Here is a 13,145-nt window from a genome sequence, read left to right as displayed (position 1 = left end):
CTCAGCATGTACATTCACATTACATTTACATCTAATGATGCTCTTGAAGAGTTAGTGCTTAAAAGTCAAAGTTTTTTTTACACCTGGTTGGTGGCATTAAAATATTTTTATATCCACAATAGATTGTTTTCTTTAGTATGTAAGCTTAACTGTAAAAGCCATTCTTTATCTAATTAAAAGTATTATATATTTTCAAAACATTTGTGACTTGTCTCTGGGGTGAAACAAGGCTGAAAGGGATTCGACCTTACTTTTTTTAAGAGAGGTCACAAGGGACATAATCTTCCTCTCACGGCAGGGACAGGTGGGGGTGATTGGGATTAAAAATTACCTGCTAAATTGCCATCCAAAATATATACGTCTTGAATGCACTGCAGGCAACTATGCAATACAAAACCAAACATTTAATAAGGAATAATACTTCCATACTTTTATGTAAACGTTTTTTAAGGCATTAAAACAAAAAAGAAAATCATACCCATGTACAAGACTGAGCCGAAAAAATTCAAAACTTTTTTGAAATGAAACTAGCATCAATTCAAGTTAAAGCACACACTGGTTGAAGCTCAACAGGACATCGAATACAACACAATAAAATGATATATCCACTAAATACTTAAAAAAAGTTCAACAAAGATTACCTTAATCCAATTCAAAAGGTCGAGAGATAATCCCTTCCTGCATACTGCAAGCTACACGAAGTTAAACTTCTTCAAATTACTCCTCCACTTTCCCCGCCATGACATTTTTTATTCATTAACCTCGTTCCCAGGACTGTACGCGTGGTGCAAAAGTACCAGTCTTTCTCAACTTTTTCACGTCAATAATACCGGTAAGACCTGGGAACTGGACAAAATCGAGTCGATAAAAACTTAATCGAATCTAACAAAGTAATCGTGACGATAAAAATTAATCGAATCTATTATAAAAAGTTATCGAGTCGATAAAAAGTAATCGAGTCGATAAAAAGATATCGAGTCGATAAAAAGTTATCGAGTGGATAAAAAGTATTCGTGCACTACTTATGTATTGGTACTCGATCACATTTTATCGTCGTTGTTTCCCAGAAAAGAATATTGATCCGAATTCTGAACGTCTGCTGTGTCAGTTGCTGCTTATTCCTTGAATTCGTTTGTTACTCGATGATGTTGTAATTGAGCTCTGCATTAGCATGGTTCACTTGACATTTGTATGGTTTCTCCAATTTTTATCACAACAACGGTGTTTTATTTAGAAATCAGGATATGGCAAGAAGAAAGCTAAGGAGAATTTTTATTTATATACGGTCTATCTGAATAAAATCTTCACTAGCTCATTCGTTCATTTATTCATTCATTCAATTTATTTAGCTATAGCAATGTCTTAATGTTCATGTTATTTGTATGAAGGGCATAAATTAACGGATAGCTCCACTATTCCATAGTCATTATAAATTATTGAGTGAAATCTCAATGTATTATTTCTGTGTCTCATTTCGAGCAATATTCTAGGTTTCTATTTCATTGAAATGTATCATTTTGAGTTTACGTTTAGATTTGTCTCGACAAAAGGGAATGTATTAACCTCAGTCGTTGTGAATTTTATATGTAATACTTTAAAGTACAGAAACCAACCCAGTAAACTCGGGCCGGGAATAATTGTCAACTTATTGAAAGGGTAAGGCAAAATTAACAATTGTCGCGGGTTACCATTCCTATTAGAGTTAAGGCAAAATTTCTGGGCCAATTTCGATATATTACAATTAATTCTGACTTGGCTTCCTAGGGAAATACAGCAGTCAATTTCGAGTGATGAATAAATCATTTCTTTTGTTATATAGCCCAAGCCTCTTAAAATATCAAACTTGGCCTATTTTTACGTCACTAGAAACCACTTTAAATTTCTCATTCTCTGAACATGATTTCGCTTTCCCGTAAATAAGACCCGGTCATGAAATACACTGAACAAGCAGCTGTTTCAAAAGGAAATAGTATTTCCTTTCCGGATAGCGGAGCGATAAGCATAATAAAAACTGAGTGATAAATATGGCGCGAAGGTTGAGGAGAGATGGGTTTGTAATTTTTTTGAGAAGATCCTTGGTCGAGAACAGTCAAGTTTTTTGCATGCATGCAAATCTTGGAGAAGGATGTGTTCCAGTAGCTCGGCAACTTGTTTCGTGATTGTCAAACCCAAACTTTCCTTCTACTTTGCTCCAGAGTTGGGAACCGTAACGAAAGGTTGTCTAACTGAAATAAAAATTAAAAAGCGCGACATAAAATTCAAGTACTTAGCCTGAAGTCAATCTGATTTAGTAATGCATTTTTTTAATCATTTTATATTGCTCTTGATACGATAAACAATATGTCATTTTTCACCTTAGCACCATCGATTTTCATGACCAGCGTCTATCCACCACCACCGCAAGCTCCAAGGCCATGACTCGTCATGTGGCAGAGAACTGGGAAAAACGTAACAGGTCAATTGTATTTGAAAACACTTATTATAAAAGAATTATAAAAGGCCAGTATGTAGCTCAAATTTGTTTCCACAACCCTGCAAACTAGAGAGACGTTCAACACAAAATCGTTTGACTGTATGCAAGGGACCTACTTTGATCTCACATCAAAAAAGAAAAGTTGCTCTCAGTTCAGTTATATTGAGAAAAGTTGTCCCTGGTACAGTGGCGGATCTTAGGGAGGGGCCCGGAGAGGCCAAATAGAGGCCCGTAGGGAAGAGAAGAACTATTTTTGAGAGTAGGCCCCTTCTTATTGCAAGGTCTGGATGATGGGACCCCCTACTTATCTGAAGGTCTGCATCCGCCACTGTTATTAGGGTTACTCTCCGTACGGAGCCACCTCAGACAAGAAAGCTTTTTATGAATTCCTTTATAAATAACAGCGAACCGTTTATATGAGAAATTTCCAAGTTGGCTCGGGGGCTAGGGTGACCCTGGGTGAAGGGAGACGGGACCCCGGTGACGAGCCAATTTTTTTTTTTTTTTTTTTTTCATGCAAACACTTTGGCTCTTCTTGACAAAAAATGGTTAAATTTAAAAATGGTCAAATTTAAAAAAGTTAATGGCTCTCCACTCCAGCGTTTGCTGAATTTCAAGAATTTACTAATTCTGTTTTGCGCATATAATTTTATCATATAAAGAGGAGCCTGATGGGATTAAATAGGAACTTGGATTTGGGAAAATTTTCGCTGGGAAAATGGGATTTGGGTAACTGGGACTGAAAATCACAAAATAATAAATTGGAAATTTTAGAAGCAACTGAAGGTAGTAATTTTTTGAATGATTACTTTAACAAGGGTAAGGGTAAGGGTAAGGGTATTTTTGAGGAAGTATAAAACAATTTGAGTTTCCTGTCCTGTCGCGGGATTCTCCATATATATTTACAGACAGTCGCTATTAAGCCCGAACCGACTGCATCATACGGCTACTAAAGGACCTCCCAGGGATTTTGGGTAAAAGGCACATGGTCATTTATTTCAAAGGAAACGAGGGATATTGTTTAATTCTCACGAAGGATGCAAAAGAAAAACTTTACTACTAACGGGAACTTTGCGCGATAAAATCGAGAGGCCTTCGCTACTTCATCTCTTAGACTATTAAACTCTTCGTCGTCAGGGTAAAAACAAATTGCAAGCGTCTTGGGATTGAGCTCATCCGTATATATGTGCAGGGCTTTCTTGTATCACACCAAAATGTTAGTCGGATACACGTGTATTCCCAACACCAATGTTTATTTGTCGTACATTCTAATTGACCTCTGTTTCTTAACTCGCATACTGAGATACAACTTAAATGTATCAGTCGATATCATCTATAATTACTAGTTAAGTTCTAATGTCACTGGACCAAGATGTATCCCAAGACTTTGATGCTTTTGTCTCCATTATCAGGACTGCCGGCGGCCGCGTTCCCACACGTATTGGAGCCATCAGGGTGCCCTCCTGTACCAAAGCCGATTCTGGAATTAGTTGTTTTGCAGTCATTTTCGTTGTTACTAATGATACCGATCCTTGCTTTAGAATAGCCACCATGAACCCCTGCATTGAATCCTTCCATGTCACAGTGGCTCTGTAAGGAGGCCTGTGAACCAATCAGCGTCTTCCACGTACTACGACCCAGTGAGGTGGCGCGGTATTGCCCGTCAGCAATCAGTGAGTACAAAGAGTTGGCCTGCTTGTCGATGGTAACGAAGTTGATTTGATGGCCGATCTTCATACCAAGACAAATCTTTGAAAAAGGTGTGTTCCAGTAGGTCGGTAACTTGGCTTCATGGTGGTCAAAACCAGTCATTCCTCCTGGAAGATTAAAGTCGATCTTGTTGCTCCAGAGTTGGGAATCGTAACGAAAAGTTGCCTAACGAGAATAAAAACAAAAATCGCGATATGTAATACAAACGGAGAGTTACACCATCCCAATAAAAGGATTTTCTTTAATTGTTTGAGATCTTGAGATGATTTCATAGAAACTACACAGCACCTTTAAGGTCGCGCAGGACCCTTGCAATCATTAGTATGTATTTATTTAAAGAGTATACACGAACTGCGACGACTGAAGCCGACAACAAACGAAATATTCATAAGATTGTTTGTTTTTAAAGTTCTTTGTACAATTAATTAGCAGCAATTGTTCTCAGCTTTGTGCCCCGTGCGCTGGAACATGGCAAATTAGAATAATTAGATTCACAGCTTTGAATATATCACACGTTGTTGTAAACATTGACTCGGAAGATCTTCGGAAGCCTCGAAATCTGCAGTTTTGTGTCCAAGTTTTCTCCGCCGACATAGAATTTCAAGAGTTGATTCGGAACGTAAACTTGGTGTACTCTATTGTGCTATGACTAGAGCGAATTTTTAAATTTCTTTCTCAAAATGAAAATAGCATGTTTCAAAGTTTAAATTTCAAATTTTTACTCTCTTGGAAGCCATTAACTTGTAGCAGTTTTTGAAATCGAAAATTTCGTTCTAGTCATAGCACAAAAGAGGTTATGATCTATCACTAGGTTGTATAATCATTAAATTTGGTGCGCTGTGCTAGCTGAAAACTTGGACACAAAACCGTATTATCTGCAGTTAAACATTTAAGGACTGGTAACATCACAGTCAACGGTGATCTCTCAGTATTAGAACAATCATAATGTCATTCCATCATCCCCTAATATCCTTGATAAATTTTAGAGGAATCGATGTTCAAAATATAGCGAATTAAAGCATTACAAGATAGCACCTCGGCAAGAAATTTGGCTAATGAATTTATTAATGAGCAATGGTCCTGCGCGACCTTAAAAACCGTAGAACGTTATTTTACCTTGGATAACATTTTGTCACAAAAATTGTTTAGGAAGACTTTACGCTTCTTAAGTTATAGTCAAGGTAACAAGCGCTGGTTTTGTTGATTCTTTGTAAGGGAACTACAAGTTTCAATCGAATCCTTCTGCCTTCAAAGAAAAACACAACGCCGATACTCCGAATATTGTCACTTAAACATAACGCCACAAGAATACGTCATAATGTTTGACAATGTTTTAGATTACATTATTTTAGATTAGTGAGCTCGAGTGTCACGTTTTACCTTAGCGCCGTCAATTTTCATGACCAGCGTCCATCCACCACCACCGCATGCTCCAAGGCCATGAATTGTCATGTGACAAAAAACAGGGACCTTCCGAGAGTTTATTTGGAGTAAGTAAGCTTTATTCCCCTGCGACCTGATTACAAAAAAATAAGAAGAAATAAATGAAAAGTAAACCACATCTGCATAATACTTTCTCCAAGACCTTTCGATGGTTACTCGTGCAAGAAAAAATAAGGAAAATTTATATTTAGAGCTTTCTCAAAAGGTCTTTTTCTACAAGAAATTTATCGAAATTTAGTGATTAAAAAGATGTTTTAAAAATATGACAACGAAAAAACTGCGGTGGTCAAAGGTAAGGATTGTTCATAAATATGAAATCTAGATTTTTTGTCACAACTTACTAAAAAAGCACAAAAGATAGACGGTTATTTCGTTGATCATTTTTAAGTTCTTTTCTTTTTTCCTTTTTTACTCATTGGGTGCCTTTGATACTTATATATTGCAACCTAACAACTTACTTATGGTTCGCGTAAATGTCTTTACACGATGCGAAGGACGAACCTGCAAAAGATAAAATGCAATAAAGTAAGTTAGAAACAAGACAAAGAAACTAAATAAAACAAGAAACACATTTTTCCACGATGCAAGATACGATGCTTCATCACATGGCACAATGTACGAGCGTGCCCAAAATTAAATTCCATAAAGTTATAAGCGAGAAACAAAGCAGAGAGATTAAATCAAACAAGAGGCACAATTCTATAGGCTTTTACACGACGCAATACACGTCGATTCGTTACACGACGCAAAGAACAAACTGTCCACGATCGATAGAATGCAATAAAGTTTAGCAAGAAACAAACAAAAGAAGTCAAACAAGCGAAACAATTTTATACCAGATTCAACGTTGGGTTTTCCACGAGATGTGCCATTGACTACGCGAATAAGCTTTTCAAAGTTTTTCTCCAAAGTTGCTTCAAGAGATTTGATGGCTTTCTCGGTGTTGTGTGAATCTTTCACATTGGCGATCTCAATGCTGCCTGAATTTCCATTCGCGTTCACGATAATTGCTTTTTCGCTCTTTTTGGAAGGAGCCGGAGTCGACACGGGTGCGGTGTCGTTGCCATCAGCAGTTACGATCGCGATCACACAGGATAGCTGCAGAATGAACCGAACGTTCAGAGATGAGCGCATCTTGTTGAGTAATGTCTTTACGAAGTACCCGCTATTGGAGACTTAACATTATAAGAAAAACTTTAACGAGTCGTGATTTTATCTTTTTGTTTATTTGGTATTTATTTGTAGTCCATTAACAAAGCAAACACTCCGGCAGAGCTGAATTTGCCACTAAGTCAATCCATCAATAAATCAATTGATTAATCCTTGAGTGGAATAATATATCTTCACGCCATGTTATGGTTAGATATAGATACACGTCTCAGCTTTATATATCTTCCTTATTGGCCTCTCTCAGTGTGTTATTTTAAAGTGACAAAATTGACTATCAAACTTTCTGCGGGAAAAGTTTATTATAACAATAATTTTAACGAGTCGTGATTTTATCTTCTTGTTTATTTGGTATTTTATTTGTAGTGCATTAACAAAGCTAACACTCCGGCAAAGCTGAATTTGCCACTAAGTCAATCCGTCAATAAATAAATCGATTAATCCTTGAGTAGAAAAATATATCTTCACGCGATGTTATGGTTAGATATAGATACACGTCTCAGCAGTATATATCTTCCTTATTGGTCTCTCTCAGTGTGTTATTTTAAAGTGACAAAATTGATTATCAAACTTTCTGCGGGAAACGTTTATTATAACAATAATTTTAACGAGTCGTGATTTTCTCTTCTTGTTTATTTGGTATTTATTTGTAGTGTATTAACAAAGCAAACACTTCGGTAAAGCTGAATTTGCCACTAAATCAATTCATCAATAAATCAATTGATCAATCGCTTAATACTTGAGTGGAATAATATATCTTCACGCGATGTAATGGTTAGATATAGATACACGTCTCAGCATTATATACCTTGTTCATTATCCTCTCTTAGTGTGTTATTTTAAAGTGACAAAATTGACAACCAAACTTTCTGCGGGAAAAGTGGTTTTAAAATATAAACAAAAAATTGTTAATGCAAAGGAATATTGTCTTTCAGATGATCTGCATGAGTTGCAGATAGACGTGTTAACGTATAAAGAGATTCAATAAAAGGCAAATACTGCACTCTACGTTTTCCAGAATACGTTTACCACTTAAACTGTCGCCAGTGTCAATAAAGCGTGGCCACTTCGCCTGAAGACTGGCACTCACTATTCTCATAACAATTCTTCGGCTGGTGATAAAATTATTCCCATGGGATTTTAAAGGAGCTTTGTCGAAGGAGGGAGAATCTTGGAAAAACACGGCTAAATTTTGTCACGTTTCTTGTTTTATCCACCTTAAATTTATTGCAAAAACCATCTCTGCCTATATTGGTATATTATTGCTTTTTTAAAATCAAAAGATATAATAACAAAAATATCTTAAGCTTATGCTGATCCTAGCAGTATGCAGGTCGCGTGTCACATATCAACCTAGTAAATGGCCCAGCTCACAACAAGTCTCTCGTAGCTCAGTTGGTTAGAGCGCCCAACCGGTATCTGGGAGGCCATGGGTTCGATTCCCGTCGGGGACTCAGATTTTTTCTTTGTCCCACGCTCGTGTCATGTTGAATAATTTCTTCACTATTTATCACCGAGCTTGAAATTTACCATCTTTATTATTTACTATCTTAAGCCTATTGTATTTTTCGACAAATTGCTTAAAAACGCAGAAATAACAACTCAGAGCTTTCATGATTCTTATCATTATTTAACGGACAGAATGTCTCGCACATTATTGCAGTTGGTAGACATTTCAAAGGAGATGTTTATGAAGGACTACGAAAAAGAGTTTGGTCGACTTTTTAGCTAGTCGTGCTCCTCTATAGTGAGGAGTGAATTGAACACATTAGCGACGTTTCTTCTGATCCAAAATTTACACTTGGTTTGAAAAAGATTATTTATTAAATTTTCATCAAGGAGGATTTTGGTTGTTATAAAAAACGTAAGGTCTTGATCTATCGATGGTATACAGAGGCCCAGCGCTCTGGAACAACACGTAAGCCAACGACTACTCGATTGTCGGCGCAACTTGCAAATCAATTCAATCAAAATTGGAAGATTACACAGGAGTTAAACATTTTAATTTTAATCCGATATCAATTCCTTCCACAATTTTTAAAACGAAGATTTTATTTATTTTTAGATGTATATTAGCTTATATTTTGTATGTAATATTCAGACGTAGTTAGCTTTTAGATGCAAATTTTAATACTATATTTTTAATGTAATTTTTTAATGTAAAACACCACGTACATAAGCGACCAAATAAGCTTTCAGCTGTAAATTTTATCTATCGATATTAAGTAAAGGTTTCTCTATCTCTCTGTGAAACAATATCATGACTAGGAAAGGGATCGTACAGACAGTTGAGGATTTGCTTCGCTTCGTTTCCCTTTAATTGGCTTCAAGTTGTTAATTTCTTTACCACTGAGGATTCTGAACGTCTGCTGTTGCTGCTTATTCTTGAATTTTTTATTTACTCGGCGATGTTGAGCTCTGCATAAGCGCTTAAAATGCTCCGTAAGAATTATTGACACTGTTATGACCAGGCTTCGTAAACATATACTCTCATTTTCTTTATGATCTAAATTATAAATTTCACAGACGAAAAGAGAATCGTTCATTTGGCATTTGTATTTGTTCTTCAATGTCTATCATGACTACGGTGTTTTATTTAGAAATCAAGATACGTCTAACTGAATTCCTACTAGGTAGGTTTTGTAATGAAGCTTATGGAAAGAAGAAAATTCAGTAAGGAGAATATTTATGTACACACGGTGGATTAAACTAACATCGTCATGCCTTCCTGTTTATGATATTTGTATGTAGTGTATTAATTAACGGATAGCTCCATTAGTCCATTATCATTCCCTAGGACAAATTACAAATTATTGAGTTGAATCTCAATTCCTAACCTCTGTGTCTTGTTTCAAGCAATATTCTAGGGTTTTTTTTTTTTTCATTCAAATTAATGTAGAATTTCAAATTTAGTTTTATATCCGTCTCGGCAGAAGGGAGTATATTAACCTCAGTTGTTAGTATGGGTAATCAAATGGTGACGAGTGAAATTAGGAAATTATTTCACGCGCGTTTTGTCCAAATTCTAATAATTTCCCGAGCCTTCAACGAGGGAAATAATATGAATTTCCACGAGTAATTTGATTACATTTTAATATCATAGGTGACAAATCACGCTTGCAATCGTAGGTGTTTTTGACTAGTACATTGCATTGCGATCTCTGAGCTTTGAAAAGTTGAAAGCATACAGTTTGCTTAAGTTTGCAAGTTTTTTAGTCTTTGAATAAAACCTTTCAGAGATTCCTTTTTGCTGTTGACAAAAAGTTTCAAAGATGAATCAACTGTCAATTATTATTCACATTATGACCATAGTTCCAATTCGATCAGGGATTCAGGGCCACAATGAAAACTACTGGGACACCAGTAATTGTGTTACCCTTCAAAAGTCGGTTTTTTTTTTTTTTTTTTTTTTTTTTAGTTCCCCTTGAATGAACTGAAAACGGCACCCGTGTAAAACGCTCAAAAATTCCGCTCGATGCCATTCATGTAATTGGCTTATTGTAAGTCGTTTTGACGTTTTGAAATATAAAATATCATCAAAAGTTTTATTACATGGCCAAGGCTAGCTGGCTAAGGTAAAATTCAAACGAACATGTACAAAGTTTAAGCTTTAAATCATCTTTTATTCCGGACGCCATCTTGCCACTAACGACGTTGCCATGGCAATATTATAATTTCACATGTGAAATTATAAATTAACGTTGAAATTTCGCGCCAAAATTAAGGAGTGATTTGTCACCTATGATATTATGAATTTTATCTGGTCTCGACGTGTTACTTAAAGTACAGAAACCATCCCAGTAAACTCGGGCCGGATAAAATATTTAACTTTAGAAGGAGTAAGGCAATAATCGAGGGTTACCATTCATAATAAGAGGTAAGGCATAATCTGTAGGCCAATTTCGATATATTTAAATTCTGACTTCGCTTCACTACATTGGGAAATACAACAATCAAGTGATGAATAAATCATCTCCTTTGTTTTATACCCCCAAGCCTCTTAAATTATCAAACTTAGCCTATGTGTACGTCACGATAAATCACTTTAATTTACTGATTCTCTGTTTTCCCATTCTCGTGAATCAGACCCGGTCCAGAAATACACTGAAAAACTCAGAGTGATTATTTTAACCACTAGTAGTGGTGTTTGAGATATTCTTATCCGTAACCTGTCAAATGAATCTGGTAATTTTATTAGATAAATACTTTAGCAAACTTTATCAGGCCGTTCTTTTCTTTTTCTTCTCTTTTTTAATTAAAATCTGCCGCTAAAGGAATCGACAGAACTCGGTAGTCTAATGTCTATAGGTGGAAATGAGAAGACCGTGAGGAGGTCACGGGGTCCTGGTGACGAGCGCCCTAGCAAAAGACGCTCCCTTCAATGATAGACCATTACATTATGCGCTATCTTTGGCAGACTGCAAACTGTGCGTGTAATGGAATGCGCCTGGGATATATCGTCTCCGTAAAAATGTCTGAAAAGAGGCTTAGGTTAAAAATGTTTATTATTTATTATTATTTATTATTATTATTATTATTATTATTATTATTATTTTATTATTATTATTATTATTATTATTATTATTATTATTATTATTATTATTATTATTATTATTATTATTATTCCTGAGGCAGGACCTGATTTGGGGTACTACCCTAACGCCAAAAAGTGCTGGCTTATTACGAAACCCGACAAGAAGGACCATGCTAAAGCTATCTTCGAGGGGACTGCGATAAACATCTCTACGCAGGGACAAAAACATCTAGGCGCCGCTCTGGGCTCTCGAGCTTATCTCGAAGAGTATGTCGATGGAAAGGTCGAGGAGTGGGTGAGCCAGGTGGTAAAGCTAGCCGAGTATGCCACATCAAACCCACAGGCGTGCTATGCGGCATTCACCTTCGGACTACGCCACCGCTGGACATATTTTCTCAGAACACTTCCTGATATAGAAGATCTATTAGAGCCCCTGGAGCGTGCTATTGCAGATGTACTAATACCATCAATCACTGATCACCACTGCACAAAAGAAGAGAGGGACCTAGTGGCACTTCCAGTGCGGCTAGGGGGGCTTGGACTTATTAATCCAAGCCAGGATGCAGCGTCCCAATTCAAGGTGTCAACCAAGATCACAGCGCCCCTAGTCGAGAAAATAATCGCACAGGATCATGAAACACCGGCTGATACTGCTGTCAAGACACTACAGCAGTGCGTGCGAAGAGAAACCAACGAAGCGCTTCAGACTAGGCTTGGCAATGTCAGGGAGTCTCTACCTCAGAAGACACAACGAGCCATTGATCTCGCAACCGAGAAAGGTGCTTCTAACTGGCTCACGGTCCTCCCATTAAAGGACATGGGCTACAACCTGAATAAAGGCGAGTTCCGAGATGCTGTAAAGCTCAGGTACGACTGGGAAATTGACGACAAGCCGACAGTGTGCGTGTGCGGTGACGCCTTTACAATCGAACATGCAATGATTTGTAGGAGAGGCGGATTCATAATTCAGCGCCATAATGAACTTCGTGACCTCGAGGCTGACTTGCTTAAGATGGTCTGTAATGATGTCGAAATAGAGCCCGTCCTTCAAGAGCTGACTGGAGAGAGGCTACCAAGCGGCGCTAACACAACGCCAGATGCTCGCCTAGATATACATGCCCGGGGGTTTTGGGAGAAGCAGAGATCCGCGTTCTTTGATGTGAGGGTGTGTCACCCCAACGCGGATTCCTACAAGGACCAAACCCCCAAGCAGATATACCGTAACCATGAGAATGAGAAGAAGAGGGCTTACGCAGACAGGGTTCTTCAAGTAGAACAGGGAACTTTCACTCCATTGGTGTTTACATCCACCGGAGGAATGGGCGAGGAGTGCAAGAGGTATCACAGTAGGCTTGCAGAATTAATCGCCGCAAAGAAAGGGGAGGATTACGCAACAACGGTGTCTTGGATCAGATCAAAAGTCTCATTTGCGATCCTCCGATCCGCCTTAATCTGCCTAAGGGGATCAAGAACTGTAAAGAGAAACAGGAACATTGACATTTATGATATGGACTTTCAAGTAGAGAATTCTCGTACTGCAATTTAGATCGAATATTTTTTTTTAATATATAGTTCTTCTTTTATTATTGCTCTCGAAGTCGCTTTTACTATTTTTCTACATTTTTAAAGACACTGTTTTTATTATTATGTAAATAATATGTTTATATATAAAGTTCTTATTCGAATAGTCAAATCATTGTAATTCTTTTAGAAATTGGTTAATAAAGTTTTTATTAAAAAAAAAAAAATTATTATTATTATTATTATTATTATTATTATTATTATTATTATTATTATTATTTTGAGACTTTTAAAGTA

The 13,145-nt window shown here is 36.8% G+C and overlaps 2 protein-coding genes across 2 annotated transcripts; one reads left to right on the top strand and one right to left on the bottom strand.

Moving 5' to 3' along the window:
* Positions 1-3,481: 3,481 nt before the first annotated feature.
* LOC144636430 (putative skeletal organic matrix protein 5) lies at positions 3,482-7,269 on the bottom strand. Its single transcript, XM_078495641.1, has 4 exons — positions 6,463-7,269; positions 6,085-6,127; positions 5,564-5,699; positions 3,482-4,348 (listed from the first exon to the last, which is right to left on the bottom strand). Exons 1-4 carry the CDS (start codon positions 6,758-6,760, stop codon positions 3,833-3,835), a joined length of 993 nt encoding a protein of 330 aa, XP_078351767.1. The 5' UTR covers positions 6,761-7,269; the 3' UTR covers positions 3,482-3,832.
* A 2,102-nt stretch (positions 7,270-9,371) lies between these two features.
* LOC144637033 (uncharacterized) lies at positions 9,372-13,048 on the top strand. Its single transcript, XM_078496207.1, has 2 exons — positions 9,372-9,426; positions 11,429-13,048. Exons 1-2 carry the CDS (start codon positions 9,372-9,374, stop codon positions 12,871-12,873), a joined length of 1,500 nt encoding a protein of 499 aa, XP_078352333.1. The 3' UTR covers positions 12,874-13,048.
* Positions 13,049-13,145: the final 97 nt, after the last annotated feature.

Source organism: Oculina patagonica, chromosome 13 (genome assembly GCF_052425735.1).
Source record: "Oculina patagonica isolate OP01 chromosome 13, crgOcupat, whole genome shotgun sequence".
In the NCBI taxonomy this organism is placed as follows: domain Eukaryota; kingdom Metazoa; phylum Cnidaria; class Anthozoa; order Scleractinia; family Oculinidae; genus Oculina; species Oculina patagonica.
This window is presented reverse-complemented; position numbering and strand designations above follow the sequence as displayed.

Excerpts from the sequence above, each read along its gene's own strand:
- LOC144637033 (XM_078496207.1), top strand. The coding sequence starts at position 9,372 with ATGACTACGGTGTTTTATTTAGAAATCAAGATACGTCTAACTGAATTC. Across the intron at positions 9,427-11,428 it reads TCTAACTGAATTCCTACTAG|GACCTGATTTGGGGTACTAC; the intron begins GTAGGTTTTGTA and ends TTCCTGAGGCAG.
- LOC144636430 (XM_078495641.1), bottom strand. The coding sequence starts at position 6,760 with ATGCGCTCATCTCTGAACGTTCGGTTCATTCTGCAGCTATCCTGTGTG. Across the intron at positions 6,128-6,462 it reads AAAACCCAACGTTGAATCTG|GTTCGTCCTTCGCATCGTGT; the intron begins GTATAAAATTGT and ends TATCTTTTGCAG. Across the intron at positions 4,349-5,563 it reads TGAAAATTGACGGCGCTAAG|GCAACTTTTCGTTACGATTC; the intron begins GTAAAACGTGAC and ends TATTCTCGTTAG.